A 26,266-nucleotide genomic window follows, 5' to 3' on the forward strand; every position below is an offset into this window, starting at 1 on the left:
TGGCTCTATTTTCGATGGTTATTGGAATGGTTTAGTCGGATTTGTGCTGATTTGGTGGTTTGATGTTCATATATTGTGGATTGCTAGTAATTTTTATGCTTAGATTTGTGGTTTAATGCTCAGATTTTTAGGTGGTGGCTATCTTTTTCTCTCTTCCAAATCTAGTTTTGGGGGTGGTTGGTGGTGGTTTGCATTTTCATGTGTTTTGTCATTCCAAATACTTAAAAATGTCTTCACATAAAATATTTTACATTTAAAAATATTTGACATCAAAACAAACAAGGTGTAGAAAAAAATTGATGTATCACAAATTACCCAAAAATAAAAATAAATTTCAAATATTTGTTTATTAGATTATTGAAACTCACACATCACATTTATCACCATATCAGTTTTTAAAATTTTCATAATAAAATTTGTAACATGTCTTAATAAGATAAAAATAATTTTGAATTTCTTCAAATTTAATAATTTGAATTTTAGATAAATTAAATTATCCTACTAACCACACCTTTTCGAATTTAATTTTTATAATGAACTTGTTTGAGTTGTTTCTTAAAAAAAAAAAAGAAGAAGGAGTTTATAATGAAATTTAACTTTCCCCCCAATTAAAACTCAACACGTGTATGAAAGCTTTATAGACCCAAGGGGGGTGATTTGGTCATGTATTTAAAGCACAAGGTTATTTGAATCGAAACACTTCTGGCGGATCATTGATCTTTGAGAATAGTTCTCTCTGTAACGTTTCTACTTCTAGGGTTCTTTCTCTTTCTTGATAACAAACAAGTTGATCTTCACTTCAGGTACCTCACTCTTTTTCTCTATGTTCCTTTTCTTTATTATTATTATTATTATTATTATTATAAAACATTATATTCATGGATGTTTGTCTTATGTTAGGTTGTCCCTTTCGAAGGTTTTAATTCCTCAAATTTCGGAATTTCCTAGTACAGAGTTGTCTCTGCTCTGTTTTTGTCTCTGTTCGATATTTGGGCATTTGTTTTGGTTCGAAAACTTGCCAATAGGGTAGTGAAAAAAATTTGATCTTTTTTTGCTTTTCATGGGTTTGGGTCTGGAAATGTCTGAGGCTGAGGAGATATTAGCGTGGTGGACAAATGGGTTCATTTTAAATTTTCATTTTTATTTATTTTTTATTTTTTTAAGTTTAGAGTTTGGCAATGGTTTCTTGATGTTTACAAATGAAGATCAGCCATTACTGTAGGACTTGTGCTGTTTTGCACGTTAAAGAAAGTGGGTGTTGAAAATGTGGCTTGTTTGGAATTTCTCTTCTAAACCAAAAAGAGTTTGTTTAGGGCCTCTGTCAATGTAAACCAATGTCCCCAATGTGACTTTTTTCACTCTACATGGTCCATACAACCAAATGATTGAATTTAATTGGCGTGCCTACGATGCAACACCTAAGGAACTGTATGTAAGTTTTGCCCATAGTGGAAAATTTGAGCAGAATAATAGCATGGTGAAGGGAAGGGAAAGACTAATTCATTGGGCAAATTTGGTCCCAATGTAAATGTCACATTGGGTACATTGGTTTAACAAGGCCTTACATAAACTCTTTTAGTTTTGAAGAGAAAATCCAAAGAAGTCACATTTTTCCTGCTCACTTTAATGTGCAGAAGTTTGTTGTTTCCTATACATCTAAATGTAGGCCCTAAACTTAAGTAGAGACGAGTGGTCTTTCCTCTATGTAAGGCTAGAGACAACTTTGGAGGTTTAAATCGTAGCATTATCTGCTCTATGGTCTATATTGACTTTCGGATTGTTTTTGGAAGGTTTGGTGGCAAATAGATTTTTTGAAATGAATTGAATTCAATGTGGATCATTTGAAAATTGTGATTTTGCATATTTCTAAGTGACCTTTTCCTTTATGGGTTGTTAACATATTAAAGAAGCTCTGAGGCTTAAATTTTTAACTAGAAGTTTTGTTTTTTGACAGTTTAAGTTTTGAGAATTGTTATGAGATGCACCAGGAATAAATGACATGGCATCTGCCAGTGAAAGTAATATTGGCCATTTTGAGTAATATTAACTTACCTTTGTGAAAACCAAACAAAAAGCTGTAGAAGGCTAGTATAGATGATTTTCATTCCTATAATCTGTTTTTGCTTTAGGATATAATTATAAATTCTTTACTAATTAATTATTATTTTTTTTAATTTTTGAATTTCGTATAATCTTTGTCATCTTTTAGTTTTTTTAGTTTTATAGATTTTTTTAGCTTACAGCATACTTCCTAGGAAATTAAGAATATTATGTGAGGGAATTATCTTCTAGATTTGATGGACTACAGGTACTTGACATATATTTTTGGTGGTTCGAATCAGAAAATGTCCAGTGGAGGGGTTCCAGGTGGGGCTCCAACAAAGATTATTAATGTTGGAGCTTCTTGCCAAAGTAACCATGGAATGAACCATACGGCTTCCCATCAGGAGAATGCCTGCAATGCAGTTGTTGAAAGGTGATTAAAAGTTTCTGATGTGTCATGCTTTTCATTTTTCTTGGTACCAATATGTTAGCAGCTGAACAGAAGTTACTGTGTTACAGTATTTTTATATAAGAATTTTTATGGGAAGCAATAATTGGCACTTTTAGACTATAGAGAGCTGGTTCTTTAGGCTTCTCAATTTTGATCGTGTTCTTTCTTTTTACCAAAAATAAATAAATAGAGCAGCAAAGAAGAAAAGGGAATCAAGAATTATTGGTGGAGGACTGCGCCAGTTCAGTGTTATAGGTGTGTACAACCTAAATTGATTTATTGCAACCTGTCTTTCTTAAATTTGTGCTTTTGCATATTTTCTCAGTTCAATCATGAAATCTACCAACCGTAGGGATGTTGAAGCCTGAATGGTTTGTTCATGGTTTAATGATTGTCAATAGTATGGCTGGTAGTTCTTTGCTATGTAAACAATTTGTTTTTGTTCTTTTTCTCAGTTTGTCAGAAGTTGCAGAGCAAGGTTAGGACTACATATAATCAGGTATATTTTATGTTTTAATTGAAAATGTGAAGATTTTTTTAGTGAAGAAGGTTTTTGGAAGAGAATCAAGAGCTCCCTATGTGCTAATTATCTCCTTGATCAAATTAAATTAGTTTTATTTGGCATTTTTTCTGATCACGAATATTTTACATTTACTTCAATGGTGATTTTGGGATTTCTCTTTGACCATCCAAATAAAAATCATGCTTACTCAACTTGAGCAATCTATTGAGATTTGAGAAGCCATAGTTTAATGTTGTATATTGTGCAATATAAATTTATCTGAAATGGCATTTCCTCCTTCCATAATAATGGGATGGAGGGTAAGTCATGGGTTCTAGACCCATTGAGCGCATGAATAACTTACCAATAAAAAATATTATGCAATTGAACGTTAATTGTTGCTTTCTATAAAGTGAAATTTCAGGTTGAAAGCTAGATTGTTCTATTTGACTAGAATCTTAAGTAATATCATAGCTAAGTCATTCCTTTTGGTGGTCTACGATTGTGGAACATGCTATGTTGTTTTTCTTAAAATCGTTGGGTAATGCATCATGGAAAATAATCTGTCACTTTATTTCTTAAGTACACAGGGCTTAATTTCAGGTTTATCTATAGATCATGCAATTGGCCTTATAGGGCCCAAGCAAAAAGAATAAAGAAAATGTACTTATGGGGAAACATATCTTCCACTTCTCTAAATAAGCACCCCCCCAATATGAGTCCAACAATGTTTGTTCATATATTTTCACTGGGACTAGTAGAAGAGTCTTTGCCTTTTCTGATTGATTACCTTGTGTACTTTTAATTTTTAAATTTGGTGGATTGGTTGATGAGGTCCAGGTTGCAGATGAAATAATTGCAGATTTTGCTGGAACACATAGTGATACAGTAGTGCCTTTGGAGGTTCAGTTCAAATCAATAATTAAACATTTTCTTTTTGCTTCAAGCTACTTTATTATGTTGTGAAATGACATTTTGGTTAATCAGTCTGATGAGAAGAATATAAGACGACGGGTATATGATGCACTAAATGTTCTTATGGCGATGGATATCATTGCCAGAGACAAAAAGGAAATCTGGTGGAAGGGACTCCCAGAAACAAATATGAAGGATTTGGAAGAGCTTAAGGTTGGTAAGCAACCTCATTTTTTATTTACTTAAATTACACTACAAAATTTATGGGACCTCTCTCTCTCTCTCTCTCTCTCTCATACGCACGCACACACACACACATGCACATGAACACACTAATGAATCCCAGAATATTTAAATAATCTGACTGTGTTAATTTTGTTGCTGTTTCTATGCAGGCATTGCGTGCTGAGATGATGAATAGGATTGGAAAAAAAGTAGCCTACATGAAAGATATAGAAGAACAGGTAATGTTATGTGATGATGCTTTATAAATTTGTCATTTGATGATTATGTTAGATTTTTAAAACTAAAAAAAATTATTTGAAGAATAATCATTTTACTGTTACCTAGGTGCAGTCTGCAACTCCACACCAGTGTTTTATGTATTCTTTTAAGTGAGATTGGTATCTGTATTGAACATTCTCAATTCTACATATCAGTTAATAGTTTTAACAGTCCTCTTTGTCTTCTCATGTAGCTTAAGTCTATCATGTGATTTTTGTCATCATCTCTGATTAATTTATTGAGTATTTGTGATAATACAAGATCATTAATATGCTTAATGCTGTCAACAGTGTGTCTAATTAATGCTAAATAAGTAGAAATATTGTAGCTCTCAAAGTTACAGCTTATTCTTTGTATTCGAAGTTTTTAAAACCATGGTATAAGACCCTCATTTTTATGCTAATCATGTACATGATATTGGCAAAGATCATTTTGGGTGTTGATATTTCTTTCTCCAAAAGGTAAATGGGTAAGTAGGTCTATGTGTCAAACTGGGAGCATTTAATTGATGTCCTTAGTTTGTTTCTTGTGCATTTTAATCTTATACAAACATTATAAGAAAATCCGTCATTGGAGTAACCTTTTAGAATTTCCTCCGCTTATAAGTTCTAGGGGGAGGGTGAGGTCATGGGTTCTAGACCTATTACCGCATTTGTAACTTACCAATGAAAAAATGTATAGAAATAATTATTAAATTCCAAAAGCTAAGTATTATGTGGAATGATGGCATGTAAATAGGGCTTCAGTTTTTAGCAAATAGATACTCCTTTTACTTTACATAAAAGATATAGGGTCCGTTTGGATACAGCTGAAAACTGAAAACTGAAACTGAAAACTGAAAAACACTGTAGCGAAATAATTTTTAAATGTGTGAATAGTATCGTGGGACTCATTTTTAATGAAAAAATTGCTAAAAAGTGAAATTTGTGGGTCCATGAACAGTACACGATGTGCTGTGATTGGTCAAAAAAATTTGAAAAGTCAAAGTTTGCGGCTACTGTTCATTGAACAGTGCATGAACAGTAGCCGCAACACCCAAAACGCGTGAAAAAAAAAAAAAAAAAAAAAAAAAAAAAAAAAAAAACTGAAAAACGCAAACGCAGGATTGGGCAGAAAACGCCCAATCCAAACGCACTCATAATGAAGTTGAAACTTGACAATAGTATACTCCACATGATTCATAAACTATTCCTACATTCATGTCATGTTATACGACCTATTTTCCATATTTCAGAAATTTCAATTAGTTAGGATTATATACACCAATATTTTTTAATCAACAGGATATATTCATGGCATTTGGATGAGACTGGTAGGCTCAAGGGTTTAATACTTACTGCATATACAAACAAAGAAAAGTTAGAATGAGGACAGTTTATACTTATTTATTACTCTGCTTTCCATGTTCTCAATTCTTTTAATGAAATGATTTTTATTTTTATTTTTAAATTCTTGTTAGTGAAATTATTATACCTTTTTTGTGTGTGTGTGTTCTCAACCGTTTTGTGGGGAAAAAAAAAGATTGTAGGTCTCCAGAATTTGATGGCACGCAATCGTCAGTTACTTGAGTGTGGAAGTGCCTCTCCAGAAGGAAGATTTTCTTTGCCTTTTCTACTGGTTCAAGTATATATTTTCGTTCAATCTATATGTTTGTTTTGTTTTAATAAATAAGTTTGTTTGTTTTGCATTAGTTGAAATTTGAAACATTATTGCTGTTCTGTTCTGCATTTCCACCTTATTCTATTTCTGAAACTATTTATCTTGTTTATGGTTAGGATGAACTGGAAACTTATGCTTACATTGTTAATGCAATCTTCTTTAGAGCTTAGAAATCCCTAATGTTTTCTGCTAAAAACATACAAGCTTTTTTTTATATTGTAATGAAAACGTTTAAATATAAGCCCCAATTCTCTGCCCCTTTAATAATTTCTTTTGTTAAGTAGCCCCTTCAATAACTACTGAAGATAACTGAAAGTTTTATTCTACTTGAACAAAAAAAAATCAAAATTTTCTGAAAACCTTTTATCTTGTTAAAATGCAAGTAGGAAAAGTTACGTTAGTGGTTTGGAATTGTGAAATACATTCTAGTTGTCAGTTTCTGTTTATGTGGGCAGTGCATTACCTAATTGTAACCTCTCTTTCTCTCTCTAGACAACCCCTCAAGCTACGGTTGAGATAGAGATTTCTGAAGACATGCAATTGGTGCACTTTGACTTTAATAGGTACAAGTAATTTGCCTTATTATGAAGAGAATTTAATGTTGTTCTTGGTAATGAATCTCATATTACTCTTTTTCATTTGATAGTTCACCCTTCTCCTTGCATGATGATGCTTCCGTTCTGAAGATGATGCGGTACAACCAACAGCCAGAATGTAGAGATGTTTCTCCAAGTTCTTTTATGCAGTCTTCTTCAAGCTCAGGCACTTCTCAAGGCCCCAAACCCTTTCATTGGAACTCTGAAACACACTCTCTGAGATGAACATATATTGGAAAGCATAAGTAGGTTTGTTGTAATGTAAGAAGGGAAAAGAAATAGGAAAAGCACACGTTTAAATGCATCACAGCTGATGTTTATACGTCAATATATTTTGTTGTTTAAAATTGTTTTTGGATATCAGCAGCAGTTGCATGTTTGCTTTTGATTTTTAGGCTGAAGAGAGCCTTTGCCTTTGATTTTTAGGCTGAAGAGAGCCTTGTAAATGGCAACGTGTTAACATGTAACATGTTTTTGGGCAATACAATTGGAGTTTATCGCATCATTAGCTTCTAATGCTGTATCACAAAAGATGACCGTCAAACTGTTTATTGTGTTATGCATGGGATTTGAACACGCACAGTATCATATGATCAACGATATCTCTTTATTTATTTATTATTATGGTTTTTTGAAATTAGGGGTGGGACATGGGAGGAGATTTTTTTTAAATGAATAAAAAAAAAGGTAGGAGGTTTTTGAAGGTTGTCATAATAACATCCTACCTACTGAGCGTTGAGCCATAGCTAACTTAGCCTCACTAGGACATCAATGGCACTAAGCTAGTGTTTTACAAATAATCCATAGGTGATTCCCATTGCAAGAGTAAAACCCAGGACCTATTGCCTGTTAAACTCTTTGGAGTGAACCTGGTAGTGGTGGGTATGGTAGGTGATTATTGATTGGTAAGGGTGTCCTTACTCCTTAGCATTCATCTATTGTGAAAATAGTTGTCCTTAGCATTGCTCTGTATTGGTAAATATGTTGCAGAAAAAAATGACTTGAAGTATACCACTCGCCTGATTAGCTTTCTTCTAGATGTGATCATAGTTAATAGGTGTTCAGCTTACCTTAGGGTTTGAGAGGATTATATGAAGGTATAGCTTATATAGATCGTGGACCAGATTATATGCACTACAAACTCAGTGATGAGTGAGTTTTCTTGTTTGTAGCGGTCTTCGATGATTTTTATTTATTTTTTAATTGTTGAAAAAGATATTCATTATTGAGCACCAAAAAGAAATATTACATAAACGAAGAATATGTCTATTTAAGAATTTCTTATTTTCGATAACTTATTTATGTAATATAAGACAAAAAGTCAAAAGTTAGATTATTTAAAATAAAACTGAGATAAAAAGTAATATAAAACTTACAATCAGTACATGAAATAAGTAAAAAGTCATCTTATAATTACTTCCCAAACTAACAGAGTAAGAGTATTGTCAAAGGTTAGAGGAACCTGAAATAAGTTAATTATCCCTGCCTCACTTTAAGGATAACTCATGTGCAGCATTGTTTGAGTGCCTACTGATTGCTTAGGTTGTTCCTCGATCATTGAATATATGTAAAAACGGTATCAAAAGAAACAAGGAACTGATTTGAACAATTTGCCCTTTTTCTTTTTGCTTTTCCCAAAATTTGTTGGGGGCAGAAAATTGGTAGTAGAGTAGAATGGAGGAAACTTTGACATGGTGAACAGAGTGTTTGCGAAAATCTAAATGTCAGAGTGTATATATATAAATAATATTAATATATATTTTTGTCATGATTGTCAGTGTTTGTTGGAGCGGAATTTGGTACTTCGATAAGATGGCTCCTGGATGGAAGACGTACGGAATATTAACGAACTTAAGTTCTTTTGTCTTCGTCAAAGAGCAGTCTACTACTCTCATGTCCTAAATTTCTGCCCCTCGTTATTTATTTTGAGTTCTCTACTTTTTTTTTTTTTTGTTTTGTTCCCCCCCCAAAAAAAGTCTAAATTTTAACTTTGAATGAGAAGAGAAAGTAATACTGTTAAATAATAAAATAAATATTCAAAAACAAAACAAAATATGGTCAAATACAAAACTATATATATCTAAGGATTGAGCTAATACCAGATACTATTAGAATTTTTTTTTATTCAATTTTATTCCTAAACACAAATATCATTTTCCATCTTTGATTGCTATTTATATCACTGGCAACCTAAAAGAATAAATCTAGATACAACTAATTGCATAATCAATTTCATAATTTATTGACTTGTGCGACTGTGAGTGGTCGACAGTTTTCACACACCACTAACTTGTGTTATCCCACAATTTTTATTGACTACTCATAATCGCACGAATCAACGAAATTGGATGTGAGAATAGTTGTGTTCATAGTATTATTGTACTTAAACACTCCATTATACATATAATTATTATAATATATAGGAATATGTTAACAAATGTTTGTAGGGTAATTATTAATAAACCATAATAAAAAAGTTTTGACACCACTTTCATGAGAAATATAAAAGAGCTGTCAACAACATTTATTGTTCTGTCAAGATAGTTTTTGACAAGTTGTTGGAAGGAAGCATACGTGTTATTAGTTCAAGATAGTTTTTGTAATGGGTAATTCTTGTTGTACATAGTGTATGAAACAATTGAAATTGTGACTTCAAGTCATAATTTCAAACTTGATATCATTTTAGTTGTTTCATGTAATGTGTGTATGTATACACAATGTGCAACAATCACTACTCTTTTGTAATTTATTTAAGAGAAGTAACTAGTGCACATATCTAATTAAGTGTGCACATATATAGTACATGCATTTTATAAGAGAACTCGTGACTTTAAGTCATGATTTCGAAGTTCGAAATCATGACTTAAAGTACGCACACACACACACTATGTGCAACACTCACTACTCTTTTGTAATATAATATATCCAAGAGAAATGATTAATGCACGCAGTTAAGTGTACGCATAATACATACAACTGCATTTTACAAGGGAACTCATGACTTAAAGTAACAAGTTCTCTTATAAACGGTAGCATGACCATGCTCTGTGTACACTAGAGTGTGTGTAATAGACACCAACCTTTATCCGATTAAAAAAAAAAGTGGGAGAAAAGGAAATACCGAAAGAGAATTGTAAGGGGAGAGTGTTAGGCCGCACTTGAAAGGAGCGTGAGGTGGCACACATCCATATTAATTCGCCATGCAAAATAAAGACCTAAAAGAGTGGGGGGAGGGAACAGAGAGGACCGGGGAAAAGGCTTACTCGGTCGGGACACATCGACTGTTTTGTTTTCACAAATATACAGTACACCACACCAAGCCACCAAGAACTAACTTTTCTTAATTATTAAACAAATTCCTTACCTCAATTTTTCATTCATTACTTTAAGTACTGCAAAATCATTATTAAAACCTTGGTATTGCCTATGTAATATCATTAAATAAACATAGGGCTGGTCTGCACTTTAATTTCTCTCCCTCTCTCTCTCTCTATCAATGAGACAGACAGACAGTCATACATTTTAACTTTTTCTTCATGCTAAGAGAGAAAACCACTTACTATAATCTCTCTCTCTTTCTTTTTTTTCCAAAGCACAGTACCCATGTACCCAACAGAGCATCGCCAAGAAGCTTATGAGTTAAGAAACATCAACTTCTCTAAACCCTAAAAAGCAATAAAACAAAAAGAGTCTTAGTGAGAAGGAACAAACAAGAACTAAAATTATATATAAATATATCAAAAGGACCCTCCTTTATTTTGCTCCTCATTCCCACCTTCCCTTCCTTTCTCTTTCTCTTTCTTTTTATCTCTCTCTCTCTCTCTCTCTCTCTCTCTCTCTCTCTTTGATGTGATTCTCCACTATTATCTCCAAAAACTTATCAACCTTTTACAAAAGAGAGAAAGAGCAAGAGCCATGGTTTTTTCATCACTCCCAGCTTATCTTGATCCAACCAACTGGCAACAGGTAAGGGTTTTCTTCAATTTGTTCCGATGGTTTCTTTGCCAAAAAAGCCAAAAATTCAAAAGAAAAATATTCCTGTTACTTTTCTTATATCTTCTTGAATATACCAGATATTAGATTTATTTATTAAGTTTATTTTTTGTTCACTTTCTTTTTCTTTTTTTTTGGTTTTACAGCAACAAAATCATCCAACTGGGACTAGTAGCGCAGCAAGTTCCCATCTTCTTCCACCTCCACCACCACCGCCGCCACCCCCACAACCCCATATGGGTGGCGGCGGCGCGGGCTCGATCAGGCCTGGATCCATGGCCGATCGAGCCCGGATGGCCAACATACCGATGCCAGAGACTGCATTAAAATGCCCAAGATGTGACTCCTCAAACACTAAATTTTGCTATTTCAACAACTACAGCCTCACTCAGCCTCGTCACTTCTGCAAGACTTGCAGAAGGTATTGGACAAGAGGGGGTGCTCTCAGAAATGTCCCAGTAGGAGGAGGCTGCAGAAGGAATAAAAGAAGCAAAGGGAGTAGTAGTTCAAAGTCCCCAGCAAGCAGTGCTGATCGCCAATCAGCTAGTGCTGGTTCAGCTAGCTCAATTCCTTCTCATAGTGGAGCTGGAGATATGATGGGCTTGTCCTCACAAGTCCCACAGCTGAGGTTCATGGCTCCTTTGCATCAATATACTGACTTTCCTTCGAGTGAGATTGGCTTGAACTATGGCTTGAATTATGGTCATCCCATGTCAACACCAATGGGACTAGCTGGGGACTTGAATTTTCACTTAGGAAATGCTTTAGGAGGAAGTGGTGGTGGTGGTGGTAGTAGTCATGGGTCTTTGTTATCAGCTGGGGGAGTAGAGCAGTGGCGATTGCAGCAAACACAGCAATTCCCCTTCTTGGGTGGCTTAGATCCTTCACCGGGGTTTTACGAAAGTGGTGTTGATGCTGCATCAGGTTATGTAGGAGCAAGTCAAGGCCGGGCCAAGCAGTCCAATTCAGTGGCGGCTCAGATGGCTTCAGTGAAAATGGAAGATAATCAGGAGCTGAATTTGTCAAGGCAGTTCTTGGGAATCCCAGCTGGGAATGAGCAGTATTGGACTGGTAATACTACTGCATGGACTGATCTTTCTGGTTTTAGCTCTTCTTCCACAGCTACTAGCAATCCCCTATAGGATTTTGCTACCTGCTTGTGGTTTAAGAAGCTCGCCAAGAAGCTTTAAATTGTGTTTTTGTTAGTGTGACTGCAATCAAAGAAAAGTTAACCTTATAGACATAATTCTGTCCATCTATCCATAGAATGAAACTTTAAGCCCCTCGTCCAAGTTCTAGAAATTTGAGGATAAACCAAGAACCTTGTCTCAAGATCAACTGAAAACCCTAGAAATGGTAGTTTTTTTCTTTCTTTTTTTTTGGGTTCTTCCCAATTAGGTTTTCTTTTTTCGTTTTCTTTATCTCTCTTATTTAGCTTTAGGTTGCCATGTATGATCATGTTTACCATATGAGTGTATGAGTTCATGGATTTTAAACCAATCAGACATATTGATCGATCAAAAGCATTGTGCTATATTATTTGACTGAAGTTCTATGCTGACGCAAACAACATCTTCCTTTAGTGGCACTGATTGTTGCATTATGTTCCAATTTGATTACATAGCATATCAGAAGCAAAATTTTCAAGTCTTCAACTATTCAGTATTTCTAGAAACTTTAGCTAATAAGTGTAAATTTCTCCTATAACTTGATCAATTTATGGATGGTGTCATTCATAACTAAGATCCATTTGGTAGAAAATAGTTAATGCTTTGTGTTTTTAGAATCTTCTTTTTTTCATTATCGAACACACTTCAAAGTTTCATGTTCTTATAAGGTACTTAAAGAATGTTGTTATTAAAATATAATTGAAGGTTCTAGCAAAATGAAAAAGGCCAATTAACTTCTGTTATTCATCCAAAAGAGATAGGAGTATTAATAATAATAACTTCAGTCACTGCCAGCACAAAAGTGTCATTTTGTTCTCTTCACGTTGAGTGTTGCAGTGTAAAATTTTGGAAGTTAAGGCAAGAGTCAGCGGCAGAATTTGGTATAAGTCCTTTTGTTGATTTTGATTCCATTTTAAAGTTCAAAAGTTAGTCCTCAGAGGAATAATTAACTTACATCAAAATGGTTAAAGGTAAGACTTTGGCAGTCCTTAGCCACTGTACCTAATTAAATCCTTAAATTTAATGTATTGGATGTATTGACCAACATGTGATATCCTAAATTATGTGGATTCAATGGAATTGGATTGTTTGAGTATGTGTTGAATTCCACATTAAATGTTTATATTAGGTAGATTTTGGGTTTATAAGTGATTATAAGAAGATTCAACTATAACTTGACTAGTCTTTTTGAGGTGCAACCATAGATTTCCTCATAATCTTACAAGGTATCATAGATGTGTAATGCCCCAAAATTGATTGGTTATTGAGCATATATTGGTTAATCTAGGCTTTATTAATAACTAAAAAGATACTTAATTGTGATTTGATTAGTCATTTTGTTGTTTAGTGCAAATGTGGTTAACCCTTTTCCTTCGGTCATTATATAATGTAAGCTCATGGTTCTTCAATGGATTGGTTAATACAACTATGGTTCTTTGTTGCATTGGTCAATATACCTATGTTGAATTTAGATTGGGAATCTAAGGTGCAGCATTTTAAGTAACCATACCTACGCTTTGCGCTTAATAGTAAATGCTCCATAAATGTTCCATTCCTTTTGAAGTTGCTTCATCCTTTGGGGGTAAAGAAAATTGTGTTTCATTACACTGAGGCTTTTTGAAAAAAAAAAATTCATTTTTAACTGATAAAAATGGATAGAAGTATCAAAACAATTTAAATGAAGTAGGACTTCTACTAGCTAGCAATTAATGCCTACCTATATGTGGGCGAATATTTGGTCAAAATTATGCTTCTGTTTCAACAACCAACACGGCGGTTTTGAAGTTTGGTGTTGCTTATTTTGATGATTACTTCAACAATCAATTTACCTGAGGTAATTGATCAGGATGTTCTAGAAACTTAGACTAGAAAAAAGTTACTTAGTAATTCCTCCTACATCAATCAGCTTTCATCTCTTTTGTTGGGTAAGTAATAAATCAACTTTTAATCTTAAATGCAGTGAATTAACATTGAGTTAATGCTCCCTCTCATGTTATAAAATGGCTTATATATAAAAGTTTATTTTTGGATATATATAACATGATTTGAATATATGGTGTTTTTTTCTTTTTTTGAGAATGTTGAATATATGTTGTTGATTTCATGATAATTTTTTTTTTTTTATTATCAAACTAAGAAACCAATTGGTTTTTTTATGTAAGTGAGAATCTCAAATATTTTATTTTTTTATGACAAAATACTTGATAAATTGAGTTAATTGTAACACACAGGTTTAGATGAAATGTTATGCGTCAATATGTATTTGTAAAATACTAGATACTAAATATTTTAGGAACCTCAAACTTTGTCAGAATGATGGTTTTCTTTTATCTTGTAAAGCGACACTACCTACAACGAATCACTTCATAAAATTTGAATATGGGAAATATCTCTTGTACACACCTAATTATACATATTATACCTACTATCACACGTTTGTGGAATAGACATTGCCCTTTGGACATAGTGCTTTTTTAGTTTTTCCTTCGTTTTCTGTGTTCTCTGTCATTCCAAAGCAGATTCAAAAAAAATCTCAGGTTTCCACCGAGAGTAGTGACTTCCAACTGATCTCCAAGCAATCAATTGTTTAAGTCTTGCATGGTCTATATAAAATCATTATTATTATTTTGCATGACAGAAAGCATTATTATTGTTTTCTCTAAGACAATAGATTTCAAAATATAATAATTGTAATTGTAATCATGAAATCCCACTCACTGGTTAGGTAAGAGTGAGTGAAGGGGAATGATTTTGTAATAATATGGGAATGTACTTATTGTTGGGTGAGACTGAGACTCTGACTAAGACTGAGACTGTGTTGTCATCACTCTCTCTAAGCGTTAATTTCGTGGTTTCCATTGCAAGACAAAGGGTCTCAAAAGACGCCAAAATGCCACTCAATACCATGACCAAAAAATAATTCATTAAATAAATAAAATAAAGGAAAAAAAAAATCTTCTAGCTACCTGGGTCTTAGAAAACTGTTTGGAGAGATTTCTCGAAGTTTGTTGCTGAAGAATAACGTTAAGAGGAGACTGACTGCCACAGAAAACAGAGTCAAAAATTTCTAGCTACAACTCTGGAAAGAATGTCTGACCCTTTCGCAATCTTCACGCCCGTGAGCGCGTGTTCCTGTCACGGCTCACAAGAAGACAATGTACTTTTTGTCAGTATAAGCAACCTGACACTGGCGCTACCTCCTAGTGATTCGTTCACACACTTCACGCGCTTCACAGCAGGGTGGAGCTTTGAAAATCTTTTGCGGTGGTCCTCACTGTTCCGTTACTATGCAGTATTATCGAATTGTGATTGATTATTTGACACTTTCGCAAAAACTTATTACATTTTCTTACCGACAATTAAGCATGTAAGAGAGTCGTGATAAAAGTTATGCCTCATTTTGTGTGGTACTAGATTTTTTTTTGATATAATTTGCATTCATTTGCTCGTATTTCTGACACTAAAAGTGAATGTGGTCCAAACAGAAAGGACCTCACATACGTACGGTTCAAAGGTTACGGTTCAGTAGGGCCAGACTAATACGTACTCGACTCTACTCTACAATATTAATAATTTTGTGTGTGCATAGAGCATAGTATCACATTGAGTTTTTTAAGAAAGAAGACGAAAGTCTTTGGAAATGATGGTCTTAGCTGACTATAGGCCTTTTAGTTCAGGCTTCAGAGTTAACCATCTTGTGAATTGTCAATAGATTGAGACATGATAGTGAGAGAGAGAGAGACAGGGAGAGAGAAAAGGGAGAAAATGGAACTCAAAATTAACGTGATGGGTATGATGGTTTAATTATACAAAAGAAAATTCTTTGGAGTGACATATTTATTATATCACCTCTATGTTATCAATTTATCATGAACACAATGTAAAGTTGTATATATAGTTGTTAAGCCTAGATTAACCTTTAGACTGGTCCTAGGGAATAATACACGTACTATAAGTAAGATTATGATTATTTCATTTGTTCTACAAGTGCATTGGTTTTTCAAATTTCTTGAAACATAATATCTTTAACATCCCTTAAATTTAATGTGGAGGTTTGATGATACATTGAGTTTGGATTCAAAACTAGGTTGAACTGAATGTGTAAAAGATTGTACTTGATGTGGAATGAAACGCATGAGATAGATGTTGGTGACAATAGATGACCATGGTTGGTGATGGTCAATGCATGACAATGGCTAATATTGTTTGCCGACAATTTGTCCACCGATACCGATAAATGCTTCTACAAACTGATAATAGGAAGTGACTGCATCAGTTATGGAGAATGTTATTGATGGCTATTCGACATGTGGTTTGAGAAGGGCATTTATGCATGTAGTGCTTAGTCTTGGGAATTTAAATTCTAAATGTTTCAATTCAAAATATGAAGATGTACTAATTGAGTTACAAAACTCTCAACGTATAACCTTATTATTTAGTTTAATATCAATACTAGTCCGAAGAAAGGTAGTAACATAATACAGCTCGTTGGCAGCCTTATTGATGTGGCAACTCTTGAAAGAGTTATAAGTCTTCATGATTAGTGTGTACATATATATATATATATATATATCTTCAATTACTATATGAATCATGTGATATAATGAACACAATGTAAATTACATTATAGTAGATAACCTTAGGTTAATTCTAGGGTTGTAATACTTGCACTATAAATAGAATCAAGCTTACTTGCTTTACAATATATAGGCTTACACTAATTAGTTTAGGCATCTTGAAATTCAAGATTTCTAACAACTCCAACCAAAGTTAACACCAATATTTTTAGCACATAATATAAATTCTGAATCAGGGATCAATGGGTGCAGCAACACAAGATGTGATTAGTTTGTTAAATTTTTTGAAGTACTAAGAAGTTTTTTTAGTTTGGCTTTCCCTCTAAATGATTCATAGTTCAAATCACTGGGAAATTTTGCAAAATATCCGCCGAAAAGTCTTAAAAAAATGAAAAGTTGGTTTAGAAAAAAAATTTTCTTTGGCGGTATGGGAAACATAGTGTTGGACCAATCCTCAAAACGATATAATAAAGGTAAAAGAAAATCCCATCTCAGTCTTTAGGAAACTTCCCTGATCTAGCCGTAATAATATGCGATTACAATAATGGATTATATATATATATATATTCCAACTGGGGCGGGTCATCTTGAAAGAAAGGAATCTGTTTGGAGATTAGCTTTTGCTAGAACCAAGGCTGCTTACCAAGAACGAATAAAGCACTTTCAAAACCCTCATGAAAAAGTCTCTCTCTCTCTGTCTCAAACAGCTACAAAGATAACAATTTTCATGGTTGGTTGGTCGGTGATCGGTCGTCTTCGCTGTTCAGTAATCAAAGGGTTACCTTATATATAGTGTGTGATCCCGAAATTATCGATTTTGAAATGCGGGTATTTGTGTGTGTGTATATATATATATATATATATATATATACAAAGACATAGTAATAGCTAGACCATGTAAAAGAAGCCTCGTACGAAGAGAGAGTAGTAGAAGGAATTAGAGGCTCAGAAATCCAAGCCAAATCTATTCTCTCTCTCTCTCTATTTGTGTTCAACATGACTTCCATGTTGATGCCCACATGGATATGTGTGTGTGAGATGTCCTTAATTCCTCAGTCTCTCTCTCTCTCTCACACACACACATATTGATATAGCAGCTTTCACTTTTGTAACGTCCTTGTTATAACACATTCTTTCTCTCTCTACATGATCTCTATGAACAGTTGGGTGAAAGAAAGAAAGAAAGAAAGTGAGAGACTGAGATTCCAAGCTCTTCTGAGTCCTCACGTTCTCCCACATGTACTCAATCATACACGTCCCAGATTTTAGATTCCCTAGTCATTTCATTATACGAAAATTTTCAAAGACCCTACTGGACCCACATTAGTAAAATCCTGGATATATAATGTATATCCTAACCTAGTTTCCTTAATGGAGCAAAATTTCAATCCGATGTCGTTTCTTTCGAAACTTTCCTTAACCCTGTTAAAGATGTCATCAAGAATAAGAAATAATCCAGAGGGCCCCTCTTAGGTTAGCTGGCCCTACAATATTAGATGAACCAAACAATTATTTGTCAGCTTTTTAGGTGAGCTTAGCATCCTATGAAATATGAATTCACTTTTTTCCAACATTGTCCAAAGATCTATGTCATTGAGTACTATTTCTACATCAGGATCTTATGTGATTAATCTAATGGCATTTGTATTTTTAGCAGTGGCATTAATAAATTAACTAAAAGCCTTAATTGATGCAGATCGATATCCTAAGTGGCACTCTGTGCATCAGATATGGTCATTCAACAATATTCTGGCACGAATATAAATGCATTATATTTTAAGATTAATTTTTAATTAAGTCCTGCTAAGGCATTATTACATTATGGATGCTTTGCCATTAGCTAATGACTCTCACATGCACGTGTATGAATTTTAAATGTATTCATGTTGTACAATTAGAATAATTTGGAGTTAGGCAAAGAAGGAAAAAGAAAAAGAAAAGAAAAATCTACAATAAGAAAATGCAAGCTACTGTATCAAAAAAAGAAAAAGAAAATGCAAGCTACAGACACTATCATCCAAATCCTCCATTTCCTATGTAAAACTTTATTCTCAATAATTTTTTAACACTTTTATAAAATAACCAAGGATTTTTTTGGTGAGTAATAAGAGGGAATAAAAGTACATATTAACAAGAATAAATAAGCTTACCACACCATAAGGAATCTATGGTTACAGAATAATAGATAAGAACACTTATCACTTTAAGAAATCTACCTAAGAATCAGAGTTTAATAAGAGAAGAAATCTTCTTAAAACCTAAAGGCCAAAAATAATACTCAATATTCTCTGATTTCCATCTATATATATGAGATTGACCTTATATATAGAATCAACTTGGAATAACAAATACAACTAATTAACAAGACCCGTTAATAAGAGTTAGGAATTGAAAAGGAAACTTTAGAAAACAAGTAGACACAACTAGAAGCAAAAGAATACAAATCTTGCTATTTTTGGAGTGCATTCTATCAACTCAGAAAGTTTGCAGTAAAATGATCATAACATCCACCAAAAAACAAATTGAACAGTTTGATGTGTAGAAACTAGAGACACAAAACCTTTCAATGATATATAACTTGCTACAGGCTAATTTTTCGGGATAATTCTAGAATTTAGTTTGAAACTAACCCAAAAATGCTAAAACAAGTTTTGTTAAGACTTTACCAATTTGATGTTCAATTTTACCTAAAGTTTTTAACACTTTTACAAAATCATTCTATGTCTAACACTATCCCTAAATAATTGAAAAGCACCTTCCTTTGTCATAACTTTTGTGCTGAGCATTCGAGCATTTCGTTGTTGTACCCACAAAATAGTATGAGAAGTAGCCTTGGCCAGCTTGTAGGGGTTGTTTTGAAAATTTTACCTTTTAGCTTGTGATTATGACACAATGCATGACATCAATGTAATTTTTTATATATACCAGCTATCAACCATACAGTTGCTTGCTAAATCCTTTCAGTAAATGAACATTCAAAGATCATACGATTACAACTTTTTTTGTTGGGGCCAAAGAAACACCAAAGATTACCATTGTATCCCTTCTTGTCTTTCTTGTTTAAGGTGTTTAGTCTTCCCTACAATCCAACATATATATAAGAGGACACTATAAGAAAAAATGTTTAGTATAATGAAAAAAAATCGTTGCAATAATATTGGAGTCATTACAATAGTTGATGTAATGTGTTACAATAAAATATGTGATAATATATTTGTACAAAAAAAAAATTCCATTGCAATAAATTATATAAATTTTAATGAAACTTTTGATATAATAATATATATGTTGTTGCAATAAACAATTTATTGCTTCTAATGTACCTTTTAGCAATAGGTTATTACTACACAAATCTTATTGTAATGGATTACAAATAATCAAAAATAATAATTTGATCAAATTATTGCAACGAAACTTTTGTTGTAATAGATAATTATTTTTTATTTGTCATTACAATAGATTGTAAAATAATTAATATTAGGTTATTCTTCTTCTTCTTCCTCAAAAAAAGATTATTGCAATAATATCTTCGTTGTAGCTTCATATTTGACATTGTAATAGATTGTAAAATAATTTATATCAAGTTATTGCATTGATAACTTTGTTTCAATGAGCTATCATTTCAAAATTTTCATTGCAATAAACTGCAAAAATAATTGGCATTAATTTATTACAACAATTTCTTCATTTTAAGTTATTGTAACAAATTTTTCTAATGCAGTATGGTATTAAATCCTCTATTACAACAAAAAATTATAAGTTCTTGTAACTAATTATTATTGATTTAATAATTTATCAATTTTGAGTTACTATTACAACAACTTTTAACTTGTAGATGCAATCAATATGGAATTGCCTAAATAATTTAAATAACATGTTGTTAGGATTAAGACATTAATAATTATGTTATTTGGTTCAATAGTTTACCATCTGATGTCGATCAATTAAATCAGTTGTAATGTGTTTTCTTTTTTCATCTTTTTAATAAAACTAATTGCCAGCTTCTCAAAAAAGTTAGTGTAATAATATTTGAGATGTTATATTTCTTTCGCAGGTCACAACATGTTTGACAAACCATTTGTCAATATATATCCACCATCTTACCTTATGGTACCATCTATCTCTACGGAAAAATATATTATGCATCGGATACATGAGTCCTTCATCTCACATAAGGGTCCACCCTCATATGAGAGGAAGAACTCAAGCACTCGATGCATGATATACCTTCTCCATCTCCACATCACTATTCCATGCTCCACCATCCCACCTTTACATTGAACCATCTTGTACCACTCACCTCCACGTCGCCATCTCATCCTGGCCACCATGGGAGCTTCATGTGGGTGGTGGTCTTACTGCTTATTTTGGTGCGCTATTTGTATGGGTAATTTTTCACCCATGCAAATAGTGGTTGCATACCACCTTCAGCCGTGAAGCTTTATGAGGATATATATGTCATATCTAGTTGCCCAACATCTCCGGTGTTTGATTTTTTTTAATTTTCTTACGATAAATAAAATTCAATTGTACAAAACGATGGTTAAATAACAAAAACTACCCTTTGCGGATGCAACATCTTATAGCGTTTCATTTATTTATAAATTTTATAACTTTATAAGTTTGGTAGTCATGTACCACTATAAGAAAAAAAAAGTTTATTACAATGTGAAAAATCGTTACAATAATATCAAATTCATTACAATAGTTGATGTGAGGTGTTGCAATAAAATTTAAAGTAATAGGTTTGTGCAACAAAAAATTTTGTTGCAATAAACATTAAATATTTTTAATGATAACTTTGATGCAATGATATAAATGTTGTTGCAATAAATAATTTATTAATTTGAATATCTTGTAGCAATAGGTTATTACTTGACAAATCTTATTACAATAGATTGTAAATAATTGACAAAAATAATTCGGTTAAGTTATTGCAATGATATATTCATTGTAATAGATAATTGTTTGATGTATGTGAAGCAAAATTGAAATAAAACTCAAATTGAAATAGAAATCTTATTCAACTAAAACACTAAGAGAGTAAATATCTGAAATGTATATTCAAATGGAAAGATAAGAGTGAAATAGTGTTTGGGTTGCATTGGGTTTTTTCACTCTGCAGGATTTTTGTGTGGTTCACTTATCTAAAGATCTCAAGTGGGATATTTAAAGACTCACAAAAGTTGTCAACGTTCATTTCAGTTCCTACAAATTAGGACATGAACGTTAAAGTTTCTAACATTTATTTAGACGTTAAAATCAGATCTCTTATCCACCTCACTGCCCTCATTCGAAAAGAAATCTCAACTGCATATTTGACTAAGTCAAACGCCACACAGCCAATCATAGCCAAAACATGCAATTCCATTATTCAAACAATTTTATTAATAATAATCATCTCATATAGAATATTGTGTAAAGTAATTTCTTTTGAGAATTACACACATACACATTGTGGGTTATTTAACCACACAGTTCAACATCCATATTGTGGGCTATTTGGCCACACAATCCAACAGTATGTCATTATAATATGTTGTAAAATAATTGATATTAAATTATTACAATGATATCTTTATTGTAGTTTTATGTTTGTCATTCCAATAGATTGTAAAATAATTGATATTAAGTTATTACAATGATATCTTCATTACAATAAGTTATCAATTTGAAATATTTGTTGTAATAGATTGCAAAAATAATTGGTATCAAATAATCAAGTTATTACAATGATTTTTTCATTTTAAATTATTGCAAAAAAAATTTCCTAATGCAGTACGGTATTAAAGTCTCTATTGCAACTGATAATTATAAGTTATTGCAAGCAATTATAAGTTATTTTGGTGTAGTGATTGCTGATAAAAATCAAACTCGTTTACCTTATTCAATTTGTTAGGTTTAAGAGGGGAAAATTCTCTGATAATGTAATTTAAATAGAGTTTGTAACATGTCCTCAAGTGTTCAAGATCTAATTGTGGTAAAGCAGCTCAAGAAGTTCGTTCTATCTAGTTTCGATAGCCACTTGATCAAGTCTAGATTGTTCAAATTTTAGAATTTGACATTTCCTCGAATGATGTACGATCAATTGACAAATGGTGTTTGGCAGTGGTGTTTGGCAGTTTCTCAATTGATCGTGATTCACATAGTTAGTCTATAGTTACTGGTTTTAATTAAAAGATAGTGCCTTTGTTTTTAAACCCAACACATGTTTACTAAACAAAGAGAAAAATATATACTCCATCCCAAGTTAGAATAGACATATTCATTGGGTGTACATCAAATATGTGTGATTAAAGAGTTTGAAACCACATCCTACTAAAGTTCATTGCGGTATCAAATCATTGAGGAAGTGCCTTAGAGTCAATTAGAGGTTCAACCGTTAACACAATCGCGTTGTTCATGAAAGGGTTCATGTATGAGAAGTTCCGAAATTTGAAAGCTATTGCAGGTCACAACAATGAGTTCTCATGGTGATTTTTCCTTGAGGAGACGTGCTGCATCGATTTTTCACTTTGTCACCAAGTGTTTATTACTTTATTTGGCTAAAAGCATAGCTTTTTTTTTTTTGGATAATTTTAAAATTATAATATTAATAAAAAAAACTAGCTTTTAAAAATTTTTAAAAAAAGATGAAACTTTTGGTTTTTTGTCATATAGTCAACAATCTTTTGATAAACACTAAACAAATAAGTTATCAAAAACTACAAGGTTTTGCACACCAAATTCTATATGTTCATTATTTTATGTTTATTTCTTTATGATTTGATGTGCTGCGCGCTATTTGTGGTCTATTGTATTGAAATTGTGATTGCAAAATTTTGAGATAATTGAAGATTAATTCATAAACCCTCTGCATAATCAATTAGGGTCTATATATCGGTCTTCTCACAATCTGTCCTAGCTTACTTCTTGTCTCATTTTCCAAGGTAAATGAACTTCCTAGATTTTAGATGGAATTCAAATATCCAGTTAATTGTATTTGCCTAAGCCAGCTTAAATGGCCATTAACTCTTCTAATCTAGCATGTTACTAATGCCATACTCTCTTGAATGGCGTTTGATACTTTGATAAACATAGAGCTTGTAATACCAATCATCCTATCACCAAACCCGAATTTTAGCTTTAAGAGATTAAAGCATGAATAATAAAAAAAGGCTTTTAGAAGTCAAGAATGAAAATTTATTAAAATTCAAGACTAAATATACTATAAAATAAAAATAGAACTAGTATCCATGTAGCTTTTTTTTTTAAAAAAAAATTAACAAAGTTACAAATAGAGAGAGAAAAAGAGAGAGAGATAGAGAGCATTTTGCAAATGGCAAATATAGAGGATCTAGTGCGCTGTCGTGTTTTTCATGCAAAACAAAGTATATCTTGATGCGTTTTTGTCCTCTATATATAATAATGTAGCACTTTGTTTATGTTTTCTACTGTACGTTCTCATACAACTTGGTGTTAATATATTATAATATGACCAGTACATAATTGAGCTGGCCGGTGTCACTCTTTGATTGGTGAGGTGTTTAGTAGTTTCTATATATATACACATATACATACTAGCCTCATCACACGTATGATGAATTTTTTTTTTTTTTTTTGGGTCTAGTGTCATAATTTTATTTTTATTTAAATTTTGAATATTTTTATTTTAAAAACATGGATTAATAGTAGAGTGTCTTATTTTGTAAGCATTTTAAGTGTTGAAAATTTATTTTTACCAGGTGGTTCTCAAGTTTTGTCTTTAAAGTTTAGAACCTTAAGGTTTAGAAGTCTAAACCATATAAAAATCCCATCCAAAGAGGAAAATTGTTATATATATATATATATATATGTATGTATATGTCATGTAATGCATGGGATGGATGCTTGCATGAGAAAGCTCTCATATAATTGGGTTTGTTTCCATTACCGTTCATTTCAAATCTTATTATCCCCCAAACATAAATGTGGTGGTTGAGAATTCAGAGAGAGATTTTCTAGGATTCATCATCAGAATAAGAACAATAGATTAATACACAGAAAATAAATTTATTAGGATTTTATTTAATTGCAGGAAAATTGAGCTTTAAAAGTAAGAGAAAGAAGAAAATGAAAAATTCTTATCCGTGTTGATCTAAAAGCGCGGAGAAATCGCTCTGTTTAGGTGGGCCCACCTAATTCCAAATCGCTCCATGTATCCAAATTCCAAATCTGAAGGCCCACCTAATAGCATTAATTGTGATTTGAGTGTCATCCGATCCAATTATAGAGCTTCACTTTTTCTTGTTTGTATACATTTCATTTTCAATTTTCCTTTATTTATACATTTAATATTTTAAGTACCTTAATAAAGGCTTTAAATCTCCTTAAAAGGGTGAGGTTGTAGGAATATTGATTTAGTTCTCTTATTATTACACATTTGGTTACAATTTGATTATATGTGCAATGTGATTGGTAAACCATCATTTTCATATGAATCTATTGTTTTTTTCTATAATTTTCAGTTACACGTGTCAGAGTTATGGCACAAAAATTTTGTATTTTTCATCTAAATTATTGAGGGTGTTCTTCATCTTCCACGCTGAATGCTTCTAGTTTTATTAAATAGTACAATAATTAGTACATTTCTAGTTCAGGAAAAGAGTGCATGACTTGCCACACCATACTAAGTACAATATTCTTAAGTTAAATGTTAACTTCAAATAAGAACAAGATGAGTAGAAGACAAACATTGATCTTCTGCAGCGCAATTCTCGGACCAACTTCAGAAATTGTCAAATAAGTCAAAACAAGGTCCATGTCCAATCTAACCAATATCAACATATTTAGTTCATAGGGTACAGATTCCTCGTCCTCACCCTCCTATCTTCCTCTTCTTCCTTGAGTGTTTTCACACTTTTTGTGGGTTCACTGTATCCTGGTGCAATAATTTCCCATGCATCACAATATATACTATGTAGTTCTTACATCAAGGTAGAATACTAGACTTCACATATTTAAAGAGAAATTTTGTATATACCAAATGCATGAGATACACCACATAGTACTATCTCATGGAAAACATTCGGGTCAAGCCCATTCAAATAGCTTTTGACTCCCATGGAACCCATCTGATTTTGCAAGATAAGATTGTGACAATTGGATATATCATCGAGCTTGAACAGTGTTGGAGTGACACCAAAAAGCTGGCTTATTGAGCCACATATTCCTCCCCCCATCGCTGTATTGGCAATATCTCTTTCCAGTTGATGATGATTAGCACTACTGTAACATAATATCACCACTATAATCAGTTTTGCCTTTTCTATGTAACTTCACTGTTGCTTGACAGGATCCATTTCCTTTGCTTGGTCAATAATATTTGAGCCTTGTAGAAGAAATTTTCTTTTCATTTGCATTGCTTCAATAAACAAGATCACAATTGATGTCTTCCTCGCTGAGTCTATGAGTAGATTACGACAGATTAATTTTCATTCGTCCTATCTGCAATAGACAAGTCTCATTCCCATGATATACACACTCAGTGTAAAGGGTGGACATCCTTGAAAAAAAGTGGATATCTGGCTTTACAAATGTGGACATTGTGCAAACTCGTGTACATCAAGTAGTGTAAAACAACAATTAGTGTTTAAGAAAAGGGCAGCGAGAACATATCTGAATGCTAGCCCAGTACAAAAAATCTCACCCTCAATAGCTCATTGTAATCAGAATACCAGACTAGAGCAACCACAACCTCTCTTCTACCCAATGGGCCAGACTAAGATCCGGATATGCGTGATACGGAAGACTTCAAGCCTGTCTCCACACTCTTATGACAAACCATGTTGTCAAGGACTAGTGCAAATTCAGACTCTAATTTATGCAGGCAATACATG

The 26,266-nt window shown here is 32.7% G+C and overlaps 2 protein-coding genes across 3 annotated transcripts; both read left to right on the forward strand.

Annotated features, from left to right (window-relative positions):
- Positions 1–693: 693 nt before the first annotated feature.
- LOC115954094 (transcription factor-like protein DPB) lies at positions 694–7,065 on the forward strand. Of its 2 annotated transcripts, none has more exons than XM_031071962.1 (10): positions 694–803; positions 901–2,476; positions 2,685–2,749; positions 2,950–2,993; positions 3,837–3,899; positions 3,984–4,124; positions 4,307–4,375; positions 5,937–6,038; positions 6,567–6,637; positions 6,721–7,065. In XM_031071962.1, the coding sequence occupies exons 2-10, from the start codon at positions 2,298–2,300 to the stop codon at positions 6,893–6,895; spliced, it is 909 nt and encodes a 302-aa protein (XP_030927822.1). In that variant the 5' UTR covers positions 694–803; positions 901–2,297; the 3' UTR covers positions 6,896–7,065. The 2 variants fall into 2 exon arrangements, with proteins under 2 accessions (XP_030927822.1, XP_030927823.1); XM_031071963.1 differs by having other exon boundaries at positions 695–803; positions 2,309–2,476.
- A 3,382-nt stretch (positions 7,066–10,447) lies between these two features.
- LOC115953381 (dof zinc finger protein DOF2.4-like) lies at positions 10,448–12,268 on the forward strand. The gene is made up of 2 exons (XM_031071011.1): positions 10,448–10,636; positions 10,810–12,268. The coding sequence occupies exons 1-2, from the start codon at positions 10,586–10,588 to the stop codon at positions 11,803–11,805; spliced, it is 1,047 nt and encodes a 348-aa protein (XP_030926871.1). The 5' UTR covers positions 10,448–10,585; the 3' UTR covers positions 11,806–12,268.
- The last annotated feature ends 13,998 nt before the right edge of the window (positions 12,269–26,266 follow it).

Source organism: Quercus lobata, chromosome 7 (assembly GCF_001633185.2).
Source record: "Quercus lobata isolate SW786 chromosome 7, ValleyOak3.0 Primary Assembly, whole genome shotgun sequence".
Taxonomy (NCBI): Eukaryota; Viridiplantae; Streptophyta; class Magnoliopsida; order Fagales; family Fagaceae; genus Quercus; species Quercus lobata.

Excerpts from the sequence above, each read along its gene's own strand:
- LOC115953381 (XM_031071011.1), top strand. The coding sequence starts at position 10,586 with ATGGTTTTTTCATCACTCCCAGCTTATCTTGATCCAACCAACTGGCAA. Across the intron at positions 10,637-10,809 it reads ATCCAACCAACTGGCAACAG|CAACAAAATCATCCAACTGG; the intron begins GTAAGGGTTTTC and ends TTGGTTTTACAG.
- LOC115954094 (XM_031071962.1), top strand. The coding sequence starts at position 2,298 with ATGGACTACAGGTACTTGACATATATTTTTGGTGGTTCGAATCAGAAA. Across the intron at positions 2,750-2,949 it reads GCGCCAGTTCAGTGTTATAG|TTTGTCAGAAGTTGCAGAGC; the intron begins GTGTGTACAACC and ends TCTTTTTCTCAG. Across the intron at positions 2,994-3,836 it reads TTAGGACTACATATAATCAG|GTTGCAGATGAAATAATTGC; the intron begins GTATATTTTATG and ends GATGAGGTCCAG.